This window comes from Grammomys surdaster, unplaced genomic scaffold (assembly GCF_004785775.1).
Source record: "Grammomys surdaster isolate TR1022 unplaced genomic scaffold, NIH_TR_1.0 128, whole genome shotgun sequence".
In the NCBI taxonomy this organism is placed as follows: domain Eukaryota; kingdom Metazoa; phylum Chordata; class Mammalia; order Rodentia; family Muridae; genus Grammomys; species Grammomys surdaster.
The window spans coordinates 7426312-7445733 of NW_021604586.1; the positions used below are offsets into that span (position 1 = coordinate 7426312).

The following is a 19422-nucleotide window of genomic DNA, read 5'->3' on the forward strand; positions in this document are numbered from 1 at the left end:
AGTGCTGGGATTACAGGCGTGCTCCACCACTGCCTGGCCCAAAGTTCTAGAACTCACTCTGTAGACTAGGCTGGCCTCGAACTCAGAAATCCGCCTGCCTCTGCCTCCCAAGTGCTGGGATTACAGGCGTGTGCCACCACTGCCTGGCCCAAAGTTTGCCTCTTACAGCTTGCCTGTGACATAGTTGCTCATGGGATGAGCCTTGACTCAGCATAGATAAAGTTTGGTGAAGAATTAAAGAAAATGTAAGCCAGTTAACAAAGGCAGGCCTGGTCTGTAAGGTCTCAGTCCTTAGGCAAGAAAGCCAGCACGCCGGTAGATGTGCGGGAGGACAGGGAGTATGGCCGTCCCAGCCTGTGGCAGCCTCAGGAGTTCTGTTCAGTCAGACCTGGCACCTAGCCTTTGGACTTGCTGCCTCACTGATGGAGTGTCAACTTTAATCCCACCTCACAGCGGGCCTTCCTTTCTCCAGTATCCATGCTCCGCCCACCCCCACCCCTTGAAGCACAGAGGGTTGTTTTGGCTGAGCACAGAGGGTTGTTTTGGCTGAGCGCTCTGGCTCTGCTGCACAGATACCAGTCCTTTTGTCACAGGTCAGCTCGTGAGTAAAGGAATGGCTTTGTGAACTGCAAGCCTCCATGGCTGAAAGAGGCATCTTCTCCCGTTGATCCAGGGTGCGGAGGCCTGCCCTGTGAGCTGAGTGCTTGGAGTCTTAGGATTCCTGAGAGTTCCTTTGTACGTCCTCCAGGACTCACTCGGGTCACAGATCAGGTCAGCTGCATGGGGCTGCTTCAGGTCTGCCCGTGGCCTGGGGAGGAATCCATTTGTTCTCTTAAGTGTTTGTGTGTGTGCACACGTGCATATGTGCATATGATAGTATGTCTTCCTCAATTTCTCTCTATCTCTGTTGTTTTCTATTTATTTGTGCTTATATCTGCACAAGCATGTCCACAAACACATATGCACCATGGTGCACATGTGTGGGGCAGAGGACAAGCTCTGGGAGAACCTCGGTTCTCTCCACCGTGTGGGTTCCTTAGATCATCAGGCTCGGCAGAAAGTGCCTTTACCCACTGAGCCATCTTGCCATCCAGTCTACCTGGAGCAGACTCCGGGAATCCTCCTGCCGCTGCCCACCCAGCCCTGGCATTTCAGGCTTACCTCCATCCCTGGCTGTTATGTGGATGGCAGGAGCTATAGTGGCTGTCCATGCTTGTACAGCAAGCACTCTGTCGACTCTCTAGCCTTTAACTCATGCTGAGCTTCCTGGGGGCCTGCCCAGGAGCATGGAGACCCGCCTGCCCTCTGCCTCTTAAACCGTTGTCCTTCTCTTTGGGACCTGGCTAAGGACCAGATTGGGTGGACTGGGTGCATTGGCTAGATGTAAAGACTACACTGGGTGTGCCTGGTGTTGCACATTCTCTAAATTGTCATGCTCACCTCAGAGATGTCATCGGGGGACAGATACTGTTTTTCACTGTTTGTAAAGTGTACATTATTGAACTTTAAAAAAAAATCATTTCTAATTTTGTGTGTATGGGAGTTTTGCCTGTATGTATGTATGTATGTATGTATGTATGTATGTATGTATGTGTACCACATGCATTCAGTACCTATAGGACCCAGAAAAGGGTGTCAGATCCCCTGGAGCTGGAGATAACAGTTGTGAGCCACCATGTGGGTGCTGGGTATTAAACCCAGGTCCTCTAGAAGAGCAGCCAGTGCGCTTAACTACTGAGTTATCTCTTCAGCCCCATGTTATTGAATTTTAAACCCACGATCATGGTATCAACCAAATTATTCACTCAACTACTTAGGGTCCTGGGGGTCTTGTATTAGGTTCCCTCTGATGAGGTGGGGATGATCCCTCGGCCCCTAGAAGGCCTGTGACATCGTAGACTCTGCATTAGGGACTTCAGGATCAGCATTGACACGGGGCTATCTATGGCACATCTATGTGACAGAACAGTGGTCGGGCGGCGTGGGTGTCTGGGTTGGCCCCGTCTCCTCTGGGCTTCCCCTGGGCCAGATGAAGTGTCGGAGCCTCCCACTGGAGCAGCTGGGGGCCGTGGGACGGTGGAGGCCAGGCACAGTGTAAACCTGTAGCAGACTGGAATGACCGTCAACTCCAATCACTGCCTTTCAGGCTGCAGCCATCTCCCACCGTCTGAGCAGACCTGGGGACAGGGCTCCTGCACATCCCAGACCCTGAGGGGTCAGCATTCTTCTTGTGACCTCCCACCCACTGGCTCAGTGTCCTCAGGGAGATTTGCTATCTACACGTCTACCTTTGGTCCAGGTGCACCCCTCCCCTCCCCACAACACTCACACAGTCTGTCTTTCACCAGTTGCTGGTTAAGGAGCTGTAACATCCCCTTTCTTGCTCTGGTGGTCCCTTATCAGTAACAGAATCTATCTCGTCTATTCCCCGTGACTCACGGGGCATGTCACAGCATTTCTGGACAGCAGATCGGGGAACCTCGTGCGGGTGTTACTCCACCTGCTGTGCAGACCTGAGAGTGCCAGGGGTAAGGGAGGTGCGAGCTGACCGTCCTTCCCTGCTCAGTGAGAGCAGCGAAGTGGGCAGGGTCTCTGCCGCCTCCCTCCTAGAAAAGGGACAGGGATGCGGGGCTTAGAATTTGCCAGAAACCACACCATTCCCATAAAATGCACATGGTAGACCTGGCTGCCAACAAGAAGACCTGAGATGACTGCCCCGGGCCTCCAGAAAAGTAGTCAGGCCTGGCTGGCTTCCATGTTCACCGAATGTCACTGGTTTGGGCTTCCCTGTGGCTTCTGGACAGAGTGCTCCTTCAGCTCAGACCACTTTTGTTGACTGGAAGAGCTGGCAGGATTTTCTTAGTGATTCCTTTTGTTGTATTAACTTAGGGGCTAGAGATCTGGGGCACTTGTCCCTAAAATGCAACTCAACCACAGCCTGGAGGAGCACAGCAGAGCCCGTGTCACTTTGATGCCGTCTCGAGGGACCAGAGGTCCAAAGATGATGTCACCATCCTCTTTACTCCCACTCTGTCACAGTGCCCCGTGGGTGCTGCAGCAGGAAGGGTGGGTGGTGAGGGTAAGACCCTGGTAGGTTGGAGTGTGGCCAAGGCTACACCGCTACCTAGAGATGAAAAGGCAGCTGCTGGCTTGTATCCTTTGGAAACCAGGGCTGGTTTTCATTTCAGGAGACAGACAGAAATAACCCACATTTAGGGGTCAGCCGTGCAGAGGCAGGGTGGCTCTGAAGCAGGGGCCTCCTGGATGCCGCTCCCGCCCCCAGCAGAAGCCCAGGGCCTTTTCTCCCTGGTAACATTCACTGCAAATGAAAATCAAAAGCCTCGTCTTCCTCAGAAGATGGTGGGCAGAGGGTGGGTCAGCCTGGGGACAAAAGCAAAGTAAACCTTTATTTCAAAACCAGTCTTTGATTCTTGGTCAGAGTGGCCAGTGTGTTTTGTCTTTGTGCACATGAAAGGAGTGTTGACAGTCTAAACTGAGTGCCTGGCTTCTCACAGCACATGGGTGGTTAGGTTGTTCCAGCCACCCCTGAGCTGCTCCTGAGACAGATCCACAGTGTCAGGGCCTCCCAACTGAACATCTGACAGGCTGTGTGGGTGGTCAGGCTAGGCAATGGGGTGTGGAGGATAGGACAGTGCCCCTCTGACAGACACAGGACTGGGGAGATGGTACTCTGTCTTCCGAGCAATCTGGGAGTCGTCACTGAGGTTGGATGTTCTGAACTAAGGAAGACGTGGGGCAGTTTCTCAGCCTTTGAACTGTCACCGCCACAGACAAACAGAGCGGGCCTGGGGCAGAGACTGGACACAGTAATACCTGCTTCGGGCAGAGGAAGGGTGTAAAATTTAAGTCAAGGTGGAAATCTTAGGAGAGTAACATCCAGGACTGCCACTTGGCTAGACAGCAGAGCCAGCCCTTGACCTACCACCAAATCTACTGTGGGCTTTCGAGTTCACTGATGTTGGAGATAAACCCCTACAGGTTCCTGGGCAGCTCTCGGCATTGGATCCCTTACTTAGAACTGATTTGGAATCTCACAAAAGACATAGTCTTGTCCTAGAGACAAGTTTTGACACGACCCAGGCCACCGCTGCCCGTTCCTCGTCTCGTCCCAAGGCAGAGGTTCCATTCAGTGTTGTCCCTGATTCAGGGTCCAGGAACCAGCTGGACCGAAGGCCACTGGGCTGTGCTTGTGCTAGAGCGTCCAGAGGCCTGGGACCTGGACTTTGACACGTTGTCAGGGGTGATGGCTGGAGTCTTGGAGTTGGCAGAGTATCTCTTGTGCCAGTACTGTCCCACGGTGCCATTATGGTGGTCTGGCCCACCCCTTCAGCAACTCCAGAACAGGAGGAGATGGGCTAATCTTCCTTGGGCTCCTCCACAGTGAGGAATGTGTCCACAATTGTCCCTTGCCGCTCTGGGTCACTGGGGGGCTGTTTCTCACGGTTCTGCTCCGCCCTTGATTTTGTCCAGGATGGCGAGTGTAGGCAGCTGGCCCGAGTTAGTGGGTGCAGACCTGGTGAGAACACAGAAAGGTATAGTCTAAAATTCAGTAAGATGAAGGGCTGAGTCTCCACACTGGCTTTGCCAGTCTCAGCTATGTGGTTTCTGTGTGCACATAGACCTCTTAGTGTCTGCCACTGCACTGAGGAGTTTATAGGATGGGCAGGGACTTGTCTGATGTCCCTTGGAGTCACTGGACTTTTTTTTTTTCCTCCGATTGTGTTTTTGAGACAGGGTATTGCTATACAGCTTTGACTAGCCTGGAACTTACTACAAAGACTAGGCTGGCCTGAAAATCAGAAGTCCACCTGCCTCTGCTTCCCAAGTGTTGGGGTTAATGCCATGCACCACTATGCCTGGCTCAAGTCTTGAGATTGTCTTCCCTACCCTCCATATTGACAGGCCACTGTCAAATCCCTGACTTCCTAAGTAGCTTAGTATAATCTTGCAGCCCCGTAAGCCTGACAGTGTCTGCCCCATCATGAGACCTCAGCTCCTGTCCAGGGTTCAGGCTGTATGGAGCTAGGGGTACAGTTGGGCTGGAGTTGAGCCGCACACTTTGCCTGCCTAGCCACAGATGTCACGGGTCATTCCCTGCCTCAACGTACACATGCAGGCTTGAGGGGAAGGCAGAGCTAAGAAGGGGCTCCACCAGATAAGGTTAGGTCTCCATTCTGCTGGGACTGGAACCTGTGGGATGGAACCAGGGTCCACCTTCATGCTGCTGTCCTATCTGAGAGCCCACAGCTCCCTGGATATATGTAGGCTACCCCCACCAACCTCCAGAAGCAGGCGAGCAACTGGGCTGCTGGCAGGGTCCTCACTGGAGCTGGTGATGCCTTTAGTAAGGATGCTGATCTCCTAGCACTCGGGAGGCAGAGGCAGTCAGATCTGAGGTTAAGGCCAACCTGGTCTACAAAGCAAGTTCCGAGCCAGCCTGACTACACAGTAAAACCATGTCTCAGAAGGTAAAAGTATGGTGGCTTACTTTCATCTGGCCCTTGGCATACAGCAGAGGCCTTAATCCCGGTCATGTGTGCCTGTCTTGAATTAGGGGGGACTCTGTGGCTGGGGGGGCTCAACTCCTTTGCCTTTCCCACCCCACAGCACAAAGTGGATATCTGAAGGTCACACTGATGGCTTCTTAAAATGTTGGAAGGCCAGATATGGTGGTGACTTTAATCCCAGCACTTGAGAGGTAGAGGCAGTTGGATCTCTGAGTTTGAGGCCACTTTAGTCCACAAAGAGAAGTCAGCCAGGGGCTACACAGTGAGACTCTTATTTTTTTAAGTTTTTTTTTTTTTTTTAAAAAAAAAAAAAAACAGGATTTCAGGCTGGAGAGATGGCTCAGTGGTTAAGAGCACTGGCTGCTCTTCCAGAGGTCCTGAGTTCAATTCCCAGCAACCATATGGTGGCTCACAACCATCTGTAATGGGATCCGATGCCCTCTTCTTCCATGCAGATAGAGCACTCATAAACATAAAATAAATAAATTTAAAAAACAAAACAGGATTTCACTATGTAGCCTTGGCTGGCCTGAAACTCACTCTATAGACCAGGCTGGCCTCAAACTCAGAATTCTACCTCTGCCTCCCAAGTGCTGGGATCAAAGATGTGCATAGCCAACATACAGTGAGACCGTGTGTTTGTTTGAGACAGAGTTTCTCTGTGTAGCCCTGGCTGTCCTGGAGCTCACTCTGTAGACCAGGCTGGCCTTAAACTTGGAGAGATGCCTGCTTCTGCTTCCCAAGTGCTTTTTAAAAAAAAAAAAAAATTGAGCCAGGCATGTTAGTGTAAGTCTATTCCCAGCACCCAAGGAGGCAGAGGCAGATAGGTCTCTTGAGTTTGAGGACAACCTAGTCTACAGAGTGAACTCAAGGACAATTAGGGCTACACTGGAACCCTGTTTCAAAAAAAAACAAAAACAAAACAAAACAAAATTGAAGACTGAAGGAGTTGTCCCCAGTAAGGATTTGTGGCAAACACTGTGTTCTGGCCACAGGGATTACAACATACCTGGCTGGCACGAGGCTCAGTCGAACATGGAAGGATGGTGAGGCTGGGACATTACCCACATATCCCACTGCAGATGTTAGCACCTCTTCCTTTCCTGAGGGGGGCCCAGGTTGGTGAATGCCCCCTACCTTGTGCTTAGCTTAATTTAAAATCCACATTTTGTACGTTATATTTTCAAGGAATAATAGTTGGCTTCCTGTGGTTCATTTGGAGAAGTCAAGGAGGGGTATAGAGGAGGGAAGTGGGAAACAGCAATGCAAAATACAAGCAAGGACAAGTACTGTACACAGTTGGGTAAAGAAGGTATCTTTCTAAGTAAAGATCTGAGGGAACCAGGGGTCCCAGGACTTCCCCCAGAGTGTCCCCTTTATGTCTTCTTTCCCTCAGGCCAGCGTGCAGCCTCACCTGCTGGCGGCTCAGTGGCAAGGTTTTCGTCGTCGGAATCCGCAAAGACCTCAGCCAACTCCTGGTCAGACATGTCGGTCAGCTCAGTGAGGTCCAGTAGATCGAAGTGGACCTCCAGAGAGGACACACTGCTTAGAGGCTCTAAGGGTCACAGGAGACACAGGTACCTCTCAGTCCCACTTGAAGCTACCAAGACCCTTAGGGGCCTCATTCTACAGGAGACCCCCCCCCATGACCTGGCACTTTGGGTATACGTGTGTACTTTCATGTGTGCATGCATGCAGGGTCTTAACTCAGTTCTCTGCTTTGCCCTTGGAGATGGGGACTCACATATTTAAGACTGGCTGGTCAGTCATTTCTGAATCCTCAGTGTCAGGGTTATAAGCATGTACTGCCATGCCTGGTTTATCTTACTTTTTTTTTTTTGTTTTTTGTTTTTTCAGATGCACCAGAAGAGGGAATCAGATTTGATGTACAAGTATCTACACATACACCTGCGTGCCAGAAGAGGGCCCAAGATCTGAGATTTGAACTCATGACCTCTGGAAGAGCAGTCAGTGCTCTTAACCACTGAGCCATTTCTCCACTGAGCCATTTCTTAAGCTTACAGAGCAAGCAGTTTACCCATTGAGCCATTCCCGGAACTGGCACTTTCTGCAAAGCCAGTACTAGACAAGACCAGACAAACCCAGAGCCCCGATGGCTCTGCACACTCCAGACCGGAAAGCTCAGCTCCTCCATTCTGCAGATAGGACAGCAGCACACACAGTTGCCCTTGCTGGGCAGTGTTGCCGCCTTTCACACTCAGGCTGCTGGGATGGATGGCCAGTGATACTTACGCCTCCTCTCCGTGACCTGCAGGAACCCTGGTGCTGGTATTGGGATGCCAACCTCCTCCTCCTCTGCCACAGGTGTATGGCAAGTGTCCCCTGTCTCATGAGCTGGAACACTCAGGGCAGCCTGTGGTACCTTGACTTCCTTAACGATCTCTGTAACCAAGATACAGTGTCACCTCCACACTCATGGGACCCCATGTCCCTCCAGGATGGGGCTCCGTGGCAAGTAGGGAGGTCCTGGCCATGGCGAGGGGTTCTGTTTCATGACCATAAGGAAGCAGAGGTGCTGCTGCTTCCTTTTACGCTGTCCCTCCCTGGGTGACTGGGTGAAGTTATCTGCCAGTGGGACAGACAGACAGGCCACTCAGCACTGCAGCTCCAGGTGCTCTGAGTCTGGGAGCTCTCCATCAGGATTGCCAGCGGCAGGTTCCGCTGTCCCCGGTACTGCAGCTTGTCTAGTTACTGTATGTTTATTAGTTACCCGTGGGTTCCCGCCTTCCTTCTGGGCACTGTCTGACTTATGAAAACCCTGTGTAGCGTTTGAGTTCTAATGGAAAAGCAGCGAAGTGGGAAGCAGCATCTTTGCTGTCTGCCACCCCTCCCCGCCAGCCTCACCACTGCGGTGTGCTGAAGGTTCCTTTCAAAACATGTGTTGCTTGTCTTTCTGACTTATCAGCTTTCTGTTGGAGAGCAGGAGCCCCTCGGGGATCTGCAGGGCTGAAGACTGCTCAGTCCCACACTAGCACTAGGGCTTTCTTTCCAGTGCCAGCAGCCATCACCCAGTGGGCCATACACGATCCTGGCAGCTTCTCCCATGGAGTAGTTCAGAGCTCTTAGCAGGTACCAGTCATCTCCCCTCCCTCAGCCATTCCCCACACCCCACCAGAGATCCCAATAGCTAGTCAGGTGTGCCCCCGCTGTGCCTGTCCCCTGGGTTACCATCTTCCCAGAGGAGAGCGTACCACCTTCCTGCCGCCCTGTCCTTTTTCCAGTGAGCTCTTCCCAGACTCTCCAACTTCCCTCTCTGGTTTCTAGGTCCTTCATGGTGTGTCTGACCCCCACCTGCAGTCACTCAGTGTGGACCCAGGTGCATGACAGCCCTGTGTGACCTGTGCGTCTGCTGGGATGCTCAAGCGTCCCGTGGATTATTTTTGGCAGCCCTGGGTGATGAACACTGAACACACTGAGAGCAGCTGCTGCCGTGAGCAAGGTCTGAGCTGAGGCGGCCACAGCCCAGGCTCCAGACGTCGACAGCTGCATGGCAGGCTAGACTGCCTTTCCTAATGAGATGTGTTGGCAGCAGATGCGGGGCTGGAGCATCCATGAACACTTCTGCCTTCCCCTATCGGATGCAAAGGGCCGAGGGGGAGTGTGGCTCTCAGATGGGACCAGGAGCTCAGGAGAGGGGGATGGGTAGCAGGCCACAGAGGAGGTGTGTGCATGACTAGTGGACCTTCTCTGCACTCTGGCCGAGTGTCCATCTGTATGAGGGTGGGCCGTGAGGATAGTCCGTGAGGAAGGGAAGAAATGCTGGGACTGTTCCCACTTTCCTCCATTTTCCGGGGTCTCTTGTGCTGAGATGGGGACCCCATCTAGGACCTTAGCTAAGTAGCAAGTATGGCCCCTGTCTTGCACCTCTTACTAGAGATCCTGAGGTTACATACTCTTCAGCCCCTGGGACAAGACAATTGTGGCCTTATTACATCTTTCTGTGTTTTGTCCATGAGGCTTTGCAGTCGTTGAGATGTGGTACCTCTGTGTGGGGTGCTGGGGATCAAACCGAGAACATCCAAGAGCGTCACACACACTCGGCAAGTGTTATCTGTAGTTTTTAAAGCACCCTCATGTCTCTAGTGTTGGTTCTTTTCCATCTCACTCTGGCATTTACTCTGCAAATCCTGGTGCTTTGTCCTTAACCAAGGGAGTCGGGGAGGAGAATGAAGACAGAATTGTCACCGTCAAGAACGTTCTTGTGGTACATGCCCGTTGTCCCAAACTAGGGATGTGGAGGCAGGGCTCTCTACAAACAAGTAAGAAGACCACCCCTGAGGCTGGTGCACTGGTCACACTTACAGTCCCAGCAGTGGGGAAGTGGCGATGGGCGGACCATGAGGTTTGAAGTCAGAAGTTAAAATCTGTCAAGACAGTGGAAGCCTCTGACCCCCATCCATATCTCTCCTGCCCCCACACTGTGTATGTCTATGAATGACTCCCCCCACCGTGTGTGTGTGTGTGTGTCTGTATGTATGTATATGAGTGGATGACCCAAGGCTCCACAGTTAATAAGTGGCCATGCTAAGATTCATCCAGGTCAGTTTGTCCTCTTGGCAAGCTACTGTAGGAAGAAGGAACAGATTCTCCAGCAAGATCTGCTGCCCATCCCAGTTAAGCAGAGGCGCCATGGTAGGCAGGCTAGGGCACAGCAAAACAGGCTGACTGGCTGAGCTGGAGGGGCTCAGATCTGGAGTCACCCTGGCCACAGTAGAGGGAAGTAGTGTCTGATGCCCTGGGAGGGCTCCACAGTGATCCCTGGCTCGGTCCCCTACAGTGTTGGGGCTGCTGCTGCCGCTGCCCTAGCCTGTGGATGGAGTCCGGGAGTGCTGACTTTCCTGTCCACCACGCTTCCTACAGGCTGACTCGTCACACAGGCTCTGCTGTTGCCCTAGTTCTAGCGCCTTTGTGACACGGAAACTAGGCCTCGATCTCATGTTTCTGTGCTCGAAAGGCCCGGCCATGTTTTACACCACTGAACAAGTGATCAATCAATGACGTGAATAAGTAAACAAAATGGCCACCAGCGGAGAGGGGTGGTCCCAGAGGTAAGGGTCACCTGAGCCCATTTCCCCAGCATCTCCCCTCCACCCCGACTCTAGACCATCAGTGCAGTCTTTTAAGGAAGCTGAGACCCCATGTCTACTCTCAGTGCAGGACCACAGCCTCCTGTTTCTCTAGACTCTGGGGACACCTTCCCCTCTTCGAGATGAGGAAGGGGCGAAGACTTGGTGCCCAACGGCATCAGGTGGGCTTCTCAAGGAGGGCAGCTTTTACACTTTCATGCACACGCCTCAGCACATGATCTGCACACTTTGAAGAAATTATTACCCAGGGAATGGAGGGGCATGCCTTTAATCCCAGCACTCAAGAGGTGGAGACAGACAGACCTCTGAACTCCAGGCCAGCCAGGGTTACATAATGACACCTTTCCCACCCCCTAAATTATTCAGGTTCAAAACTTGTATATTAGGCTTGGCATGATGGCACACACCTTTAGACCCAAAAACTCAGGAGATGGAGGTAAGCCTGGGCTACATAGATCCTAGCTTAATGATAATAAAGGTCTTACTTTTGGGAGATAGTTTCTTCAGTGGCTTCTGGTGAATAACAGGTCTAGATTTAATGTGGAGTTCTAGAGAGAGGCTGACAAGGTCTGTATGAGCTAGCCCTCCTACGGGCCGGGGGGTGGGATACAAAACTCCATCATCCTGGGCTCTGCTTTTGTGTGCGTTTCCCATGCTCCAAAACAAAGTTAATGCTACAGTCACCCTCATGAAGTCCCACCAAGCACAGCTCATTAGCTTAGGATGCAGACAAGAAAACTGAGAGAGAGAGAGGGGAAGGGGAGGGGGAGGGGAGGGGCGGGGGAGAGGGAGAGGGAGAGGGAGAGGGAGGAGAGGGAATCCCTCTTGGTTTTTGCCTCCCGACATGCAGGCACATACCTGCACATGATAGGTACTTGGGATTTGCTCACTGAATCGGGTGTCTGAACCCCACCCCTCTCCAGTAATTTATTCATCAGAAACAACTCACTCCATCTCTGTTTAAGCTTGTGGGCATGTTCTTCCTTTCCCCAGAGAAAGAAAGAAAAACCTCTGCCCTGTACAAGGGGCTGCCTGTCCTGACAGCCTTGCTAACGGAGGCTTGGGGATGGGGTGGGGGCACAACTCAAAAAATCACCGCAAGCTCTAAAAAGAAAGCCTGGCTCTGTAAATCATCCACCTTCCGGTACCCACAGAGCTGGGGCTGGGACGACCCAGGGTTCTGGGACTGTCAACAGCAAGAACACTGATCTCCCATCAAAACAAAACAAAGCACAACCAATCCCACTGGCTGGAAAGTGTCTGGCGCTTAGGAGGATAAGGGTTTTCAAGCAGGACACTGCTCCCCACCTGCAGACACAGGCTTGGGGACAGCTCCCAGGGGGCAGCAACCCTTTGGACTTAAGAAGCCATCCTGTGGCAGGGGCTGTGGACAGAACGGCGAGCTCGGCCAAATCCTCAGACACTCGGTGGCTCCTTGGGATGGGATCTTCAGGAAATCCTAGAGGTGTTGGGCATGGCTAAGCAAATGAAGGATTGTTCAGATTACATCCAAGTTCCCACGGCGATGGATCCCTGAAAAGCTTTCTGGAAAGCTGAGACGCGAGGTGGGTGATTTTTTTTTTTTAAAGAGTTTTCCCTCTATTATTAGCCATCCGCCGGTGGGCACACTCCAAGGAGGGCAGCCCTGCGGTAAGATCTTAACGTCAAGAGTCTTCAGCTGCTGGGAGAGGCCGAGGAGGGAGCGCACCATTCACACCTTCCCTTCCAAGTATGTGGCAGCTGGGCAGCTCGGACTCGGACGCCGCTGCCCTGCAGCACTGGGAGCTCGGGTGCATGCGCCATGACCTCACCAGAACCCCAGCTCAGCCCGGAGCCCCAGACCCCCTTCCGCCTCTTGTCATTCCTCCTGGTATCGCCGCTGGGGTGAACAAAGCCTACGCGTGAACAAACGGGTAGCATCGCCCCTACGAATCGCCTCTCCAGACCCCCTAACTCCGGTCCCTGCACGCCCCTCCCCCACTCCCAGCCTCAGCTGACAGGGGGCTCAGGACGCAACCCCTGGTCACCGCCTTGGAGGGCAGTCCCCAAGGCTTCCTGAGCCCGTTGCTCGCAAAGCTGGGAGAGAGACGCAGTCTGTGTTTGCCGAGCCGGGTACCCGCACGTTTCCAAGGAGCTGGCCCGGCCCCCTCCTCCGCCCCTAGCTCTGAGTCGGACGGGCGGGCTCAGAAGGCATCAGCGGGTCTCCAGGCCCTGGGAGCCGCCGGCCAGTGGGCAGAGGGAGGGGCTGCGGTTTGTCGCTGGGTTCTGGGAACCGGGATCGGACTCACCTCCCGGACCAGCGCCCTCGGGAGACTCCATGCGGCCAATGGGGTCCGCGAGGGGTGTGGGCAGCGGCGGCGACAGCCCCGGTGCCCCAACTGCTCTGGTGACTACTGGGTCCGGGCTTCGGGCACAGCGCATCGGGGCAGCAGCTAAGGGGCCGCGGCGGCGGGGAGGAGCCCGCGGGGCGGGGCGCGCAGCTGCTTCTGGCGCCGCTCCCCTCCCCATCTCCAGCAGCCAGCAGCACAGGTGCAGCCCCGCCCTGCTCCTCGCGCGCCCCCTGCCGACCCGACCAACAACAACCCCCACCCCCACACCCCCATCCTTCTGCAGGGACCTAGCCTCCGGCGGACCTCCGGCTTCAGCTTGCTTCCCTGGTCCAGGGCTTCTGCGCACTGAGCTGTGCTGGCTTCGGTCCATCCATCCTTACAACGCCAGGCTTTTGTGGGGCGCCAACTACGTGAGGAGCCTGGCAGAAGAGTTAGGAGAGGAGATGTCACAAGAAGGGCCAAAGCAGTAAGCACCAGGACCCTCGACTGATAAGCCTGGAATTATGGATCTGATTAATGCTATTGAATCCATAATGAGAGCACGAGTCTGGGCAGGGTGGGGGTGACCTCGTAAAAGGAGGTCTTGGATGTATTTATTGATAACCCGCGATTGGAGTCCCATCTCTAAACGCCAGTCCTGCAGCAGACCTGCTTGCATTACAGTGTGCCAGATAGTTGTATGTCAACTTAACACAGCTGAAGTCATCTGAGAGGTGAGAACCCCGATTAAGAAAATGCCTCCATAAGGTCCAGCTGTAAGGCATTTTCTTAACTATTGATGTGAGAGGGCCAGGCCACTGTGGGCGGTACTATTCCTGAGCTGGTGGTCCTGGGATCTATAAGAAAACAGGCTAAGGCCAGGCCTTGTTGCCATAGGCCTTTAATAATCCCAGCATGCCAGAGGCAGAGGCACGCGCTCTTTGAAAGCAGCTTGAGTAAATCACGAGGAGGAAGCCCTCCTCCATGGCCTCTGCATCAGTTCATGCCTCCAGGCTCCTGCCCTGTTTTGTATTCCCGTTCTGACTTCTTTTGATGACGATGAACAGTGGTGTGGATGTGTAAACTGAGTATTCCTTCCCAACTTGTTTTGGTTGTGGTGTTTCATCACAGAAATAGTAACCCTAACTAAGACACATAGTATCTCTTTACTCTTCCCAGAGCTCTAAAGATGCCGGGGCCAGAGACAGACAGTAAGCGATTTTCTCCAGGTTCATATGCAGGGCTAGAAGTCAGAATGCCCAATCTAAAATCCTTTTACACTTTTACAAAAGGAAAGAAAGAAAGAAAAAGAAAGAAAGAAAGAAAGAAAAGAAAGGAAGAAGGAAGCGTCCGGGCAATGGTGCCACAGGCTTTTAATCCCAGCACTTGGGAGGCAGAGGCAGGCAGATTTCTGAGTTCCAAGACAGCCAGGGCTACACAGAGGAAACCCTGTCTCGAAAAAAACAAAAAAAAAAACCAAAAAAAAAAAAAAGCAAATTATTAGAGAGGATGAGTTCTTCATAGCTGAAAAGGCTGAGGGGAGTTTGAATTTGAATGGATGGAGTAAGTTGGCACTGCCTTGGACAGAATGGACAGCTAGGACAGTAGCCAAAAAGCTTCATTCAGTCAAGTAGGGTCTGAGTGGATGCTCTGGCTTTCGGCCCAGCTCTAGTGGACACAAGGTAGCCGGTAGCCTTTAAGCTTGAAGGCCAATTTTAGAAAGTTAAATAGTTTCCCTTTTCTTTAGTTTACAAAGCAAGGGAACATACCCACCCGCTGGTTAAAGCCCTGGAAACCCCTTCAGGCCGGGCTGAGGCAGTGTCTATTCCTTGGTCATTCCTTTTCTCCCTGGGACAAAACTAGGGTGTAAAGGTTAGCGTGGGTGAACACAGACCACCCTGGCAAGTGGAGACGTGGGCTGGGCATAGGCCACTATTAGGTACCTGGGACAGCAAGCAGCAAGCTGTGTTTTCCAAAATGACTATGGCAGTTAAAATGTCATGGAGCCAATCATGGTGCTCCACACCTGTCATCCCAATGCTGCACATGCGGAGGCAGGAGGATCAGGAGTTCAAGATCGTCTACTATTTGATAGTCCAGCTTTGAGGTCAGCCTTGGCTACACGGACCCTGCCTCAACAAACAAGCCCAAAACACTGGAAGCATTTATTCCAGAACCACATCATCAGGACTCTTTTGCTGCAGTATTGTCGGAGCCTGTGACTACACTGGCCAGTAGCCTGTGGTAGGTGTGAGATCATGTGACTTCCAAGGCTAGGTCATTAGAAAAGAAATCCAGCTTTCTTGGAAGCCTCTGGTAAAAACCAGATCTCTATGTGATAAGAAAACCAGGCAAAAAAAAAAAAAAAAAGAAAGAAAAAAAGAAAAAAAAAAAGAAAAAAAAAGCTGGGCAGTGGTGGTGAGTGAGTTTGAGGCCAGCCTGGTCTACAGAGTAAGTTTCAGGACAGCCAGGGCTATACAGAGAAATCCTGTCTCGAAAAACAAACAAACAAACAAAACAAAAAAAAGAAAAAAAAGAAAACCAGGCTACCCAGAGTCTGCCTGTGTACCAGCTAACAACCTGAGATCCCAGCCAACAGCTGGACTGGCTATGCATAAGTGTTTCTAGGTGCTGCTTTTGAGTTTTCCAGGAAGAGAGTGGTGAAGAGGGGCTGGATGGGTTGCCCCACAAAGTCATAACCAAGTTTCAGATTCATGGACAAAACAAATTCCGGTCACTGTACTGTTACTATGCTTTTGGGGTTCCCTTCTTACACAGTCAATAACTGGAACAGTCATTTTTAGTGGTGATTTTCATTTTAAAGACGAATACATGATAGAGGTAGGCACTTGTCAAGATTTTCAAGCTGGTTACCGATACCTGGTAACTTTTGAGGCCAGTGTCTGTTTTCTCTTTGCAAGTCTATTATGGACCTTCTCAAACACACGGTCGAGAGACTGGCACGTTATGACCACCTATAACCGCACCCCAACAAGTCACCATGTGACACGTGGTCTCTGTTCAGCTGCTTTCCTCTACACTAAGTCGTTCCAAAGCATTTTCAAATGAGTTGTTTATCTCATTTTCAAATATTTCAATATTTACTTCTGTAAGTGTTGCTACACCAGATTCCTTCAGCATCCTGATGCAGTGGACTGAGGGTACTTTACTTAGACAACCAAGCGGCTTTAAGAGGAGCCAAACCTTAGATGGCTGGTTGGTTTATGGGCATTGGTGTTTGCTCTGGGATTCTGCTGGACACTGATGATGCATTTGCTTGAGCTTCTGCATTGCGCTGCTTGATGCTAACAAGACTTTCTTAAGCTGTGGGTGTCAAGAAAAGGCTCTTTTCTGAATATCGTAACTTTAATTCTGCAGGAAAAGCCCAGATCAGGGTGGGTCTTTTGGAAGCCTTGGGAGCCTCCAGCCTGTTCGTCTCTGTAATCCCATATTGGAAAACCAAGCTGTTCTGTTGATCTGTGCCGAACAAAAAACCCTATCTGTCCTACCCCGAATCTTCCTATTCTTGCCCTTTTTGCTAAATAAGGTTGTTGTATTTTGGATTTTTTGTTTGTTTTTTGTTTTTGTTTTTTTGAGATAGGGTTTCTTCTGTGTAGCCAGCCCTGGCTGTCCTGGAACTCACTCTGTAGACCAGACTAGACTCAAACTCAGAGATCCACCTGCCTCTGCCTCCAGAATGCTGGGACTAAAGGCGTGCGCCAGCACCACCTGGCTGAAAGGAGTTGTTACTACATTTATTTAAATCAGGATTCCCCCAGTAGATTAATGAAGCAAAAGGCAAATCAGCATGAAGCACCTAGCTTGCTGTGGATGTGCGCTGAGTAATTACTTACTCTACTGTGCTTCTACAGGGTCTCCTGTCACGTCTCCTCTGGAGACTCCTAACCCCTTACCCTTCTATGCTCACCTTAAAGTTCACTAACAGCAAGCAGAGTGGCGGCCATGTTGGACTTTTGTTAAGGTTTACTACAAATAAGCCACTGTTAGAAGGCTCACAAGGATTCGGTGCTGTTCTTCCAGCTGGGCAGTCTTCTTCAAGAATCTGTGTGTGGGGGCTGGGGTTTGGGTAAGCAAACAGGGGGGGTCTCATTGCTAGGAGTCTCAGATCCCCACTACTGAGCAAGCCTTGCTCTCTTGCTCAAGTGGATGGCAGTGTCTACGTCTACATATGGGTAGACGAATCTTCATCCCCAAAGCAGGCAGGTAAGACTAACAGGACGCTAAGCATGTCTGCGGAAATACCCTGAACCGCATACAGCCTCAGCCCCAGTCCTGCTAGGCCATTTTGTTGTTTTGATTTGTTTCTTTTTTGAGACGGGGTCTTTGGTATATAGCTCTGGCTGAAGTAGAATTCACTAAATAGCTCAGGCTAGCTTCCAAAGCATGCAGTCTTTCTCTCAGCTTCCCCAGTGATCGCAGGCATAAGCTAACACCCTCAGCCTTTTTCATTCCCCAGTTTCTGGAAGCCCAGCTTTGCACGATCAGTCTCATCCGGGGAGCACGTGGAAGGAATTTTCACAAGCAGGACAGCGTGGATGAGCAGCAGGAGCAGGCTCTTAGCTCACATCTGAATCCGGTTTGGGAACTGAGTTTGGGTGGCAGGCAGATTTAACCATCCAGACGTTCTCTTCATCCATTCCTCCCTGAGCGCCCGCCACGTACACTCTGGAGAACCCGAGGACCCACGGTTGCCTCTTCTGTTGCCCGAGTTGTAGTGGGAGAGAGACCAGCAGCAATACACTGAGGACAGCACTAGCTCTTCGGGCGCGTTGTTAGGGACGCACTCCCGGTTGCCCAGGTCCCTTAGGGGCGGGCGGGCCGGGAGGGGTGGGGAGGAGGCGTGAAGGATAGTCTCGCGAGGATTTGAGAACCAGCGCGGGATCCAGCCGGAGTTGCCAGGAGACCGCGCAGCCTCCTCTGACCAGCGTCCATCCCGGAGTAGCGGCGTTGCTGGACTGCTGGCACCATGGTGAGTCGGGCCGGTGCACAGAGAAGCTGGGGGACTCCCGCGCAGGACCCGGGGACTGGGAAGCCTGGGCGAGCAGCCTGTGCGCTTTTGGATTCCTTGAATTGAGACCTGGGCGCTTCCGTGGGTTCCCCGGTTGGGGAGGCCAGGATGCCCGGGGCCTGTCCTCGGTTCTCTGGGATGGTCGTCCGACCGGCCAGACGGAGAGGCTGGGCTGCAGGGTGTCCAGAAGGCAGAAGCTGAGGCCGCCAGATCCCTGAGACCGCCTCATCTGGGCTCGGGGGCACTCAAGGGTCCACAGGGCGCACACTCCGGCCCAGGGGACACCCTAGGAAAGCCTAGCGCGTACCACGTGGCTGGAGGCCTCCCCAGCGAGGGCCCAGTGTCATGGAGTGACGGGGCTACACACCTTGGGTGACCTCAGGCTACCGAGAAGGACGTGGCAGCAGCTCCCTACATTCTTTAGTTTCTCACCGAACGCCCCGCCCCCCCGGGATAGAGATGTTGCCAATAACGCAGTTTCTTGGCAGACGTGCCAGGGCACGGTCATTAACTGTTGGGCTGGCATCCCCCTGTGGGAGCTCCTGCCTGGCAACATGGCCAATAGGAACTGCTGTTGGGGCTGGTGAGATGGCTCAGCGGTTAAGAGCACTGACTGCTCTGCCAGAGGTCCCAAGTTCAGTTCCCAGCACCCACATGACAGCTCACAACCGTCTGTAATGGGATCCGATGCCCTCTTCTGGTGTGTCTGAAGACAGCTGCAGTGTACGCATATAAATAAATAATAAATAAATAAGTCTTAAAATAAAAAAAAAAAGAAGAAGAACTGCTGTTGAATCTTACTTCCAGGTCTTTATAGCTTTGTCAAAGCTGCTAAAAAAAAAAAAAAAAAAAAAAAAAAAAAGAAGTGTGCTGTGTGCTTACGCCTGACCACGGCTCCCTGAAGAGGGGTCATATGTGGCAGACGCGATTCAGAAAGTTAAGTCACTGCTATGATCACTCCACAAGGCTGATTCTCAAGGCTGATTCTCAACACTACTGACCAGGTTCTCCATCTGTGGTGGTTATGAAGCCTGGTCGCCAGCCTACTTCAGGGGGGCGTCTATTCCTCCTTCTTTAGCTCAGATAAGTTTTTCTTTTAGGTTTCCACACTACCCCCTCAAACGTTTCTTAATTTAGCTTTCTTTCCCCATGTTTCTTCTTTCAACACCCTCTCTCCTCCCCCAAATAAGTTTTTCATCAAAAAAAAAAAAAAAGTTTTTTTTAACTGTAATGAAATCCTTGTCCTATATCCAGGAGTGAATGGGTTTGAAGTGTTTTCTTTCTCCTTCCCTTCAGAAAAGAGGAACATTTCCCCATTTGTGCTTCTCCAAATACGTTAATGAGATCTCCCTCTCTCTCCTCTCTCTCCTCTCTCTCTCCCCCCTCCTTTCTCTTCCTCCTCTCTCCCCTCTCTTTCTTCTTCTTCTTCTTCTTCTTCTTCTTCTTCT

At 51.9% G+C, this 19422-nt stretch overlaps 2 protein-coding genes across 4 annotated transcripts in view; one reads left to right on the forward strand and one right to left on the reverse strand.

Annotated features, from left to right (window-relative positions):
- Window positions 1-2414: 2414 nt before the first annotated feature.
- Dbndd1 (dysbindin domain containing 1) lies at window positions 2415-13149 on the reverse strand. Of its 3 annotated transcripts, XM_028753403.1 has the most exons (4): window positions 12925-13149; window positions 7782-7931; window positions 6943-7083; window positions 3383-4534 (listed from the first exon to the last, which is right to left on the reverse strand). In XM_028753403.1, the coding sequence occupies exons 1-4, from the start codon at window positions 13142-13144 to the stop codon at window positions 4377-4379; spliced, it is 669 nt and encodes a 222-aa protein (XP_028609236.1). In that variant the 5' UTR covers window positions 13145-13149; the 3' UTR covers window positions 3383-4376. The 3 variants fall into 3 exon arrangements, with proteins under 3 accessions (XP_028609252.1, XP_028609236.1, XP_028609244.1); XM_028753419.1 differs by lacking the exons at window positions 3383-4534; window positions 6943-7083 and adding an exon at window positions 2415-3381 and having other exon boundaries at window positions 12925-13141; XM_028753411.1 differs by lacking the exon at window positions 6943-7083 and having other exon boundaries at window positions 12925-13141.
- Window positions 13150-17817: 4668 nt separating this feature from the next.
- The window catches only part of Gas8 (growth arrest specific 8), a 19529-nt gene continuing 17924 nt past the window's right edge, over window positions 17818-19422 (forward strand). The window contains exon 1 of the mRNA XM_028752875.1: window positions 17818-17935. Within this exon, the coding sequence (XP_028608708.1) occupies window positions 17933-17935 (3 nt within the window). The 5' untranslated portion in view covers window positions 17818-17932. The remainder of the gene's footprint in view (window positions 17936-19422) is intronic.

Coding starts and splice junctions, on each gene's coding strand:
- Dbndd1 (XM_028753403.1), bottom strand. CDS start 13,144: ATGGGGAGGGGAGCGGCGCCAGAAGCAGCTGCGCGCCCCGCCCCGCGG. Junction 7,084..7,781: donor GCAGGTCACGGAGAGGAGGC/GTAAGTATCACT, acceptor TGTGACCCTTAG/AGCCTCTAAGCAGTGTGTCC. Junction 4,535..6,942: donor TGCCACTGAGCCGCCAGCAG/GTGAGGCTGCAC, acceptor TGTTCTCACCAG/GTCTGCACCCACTAACTCGG.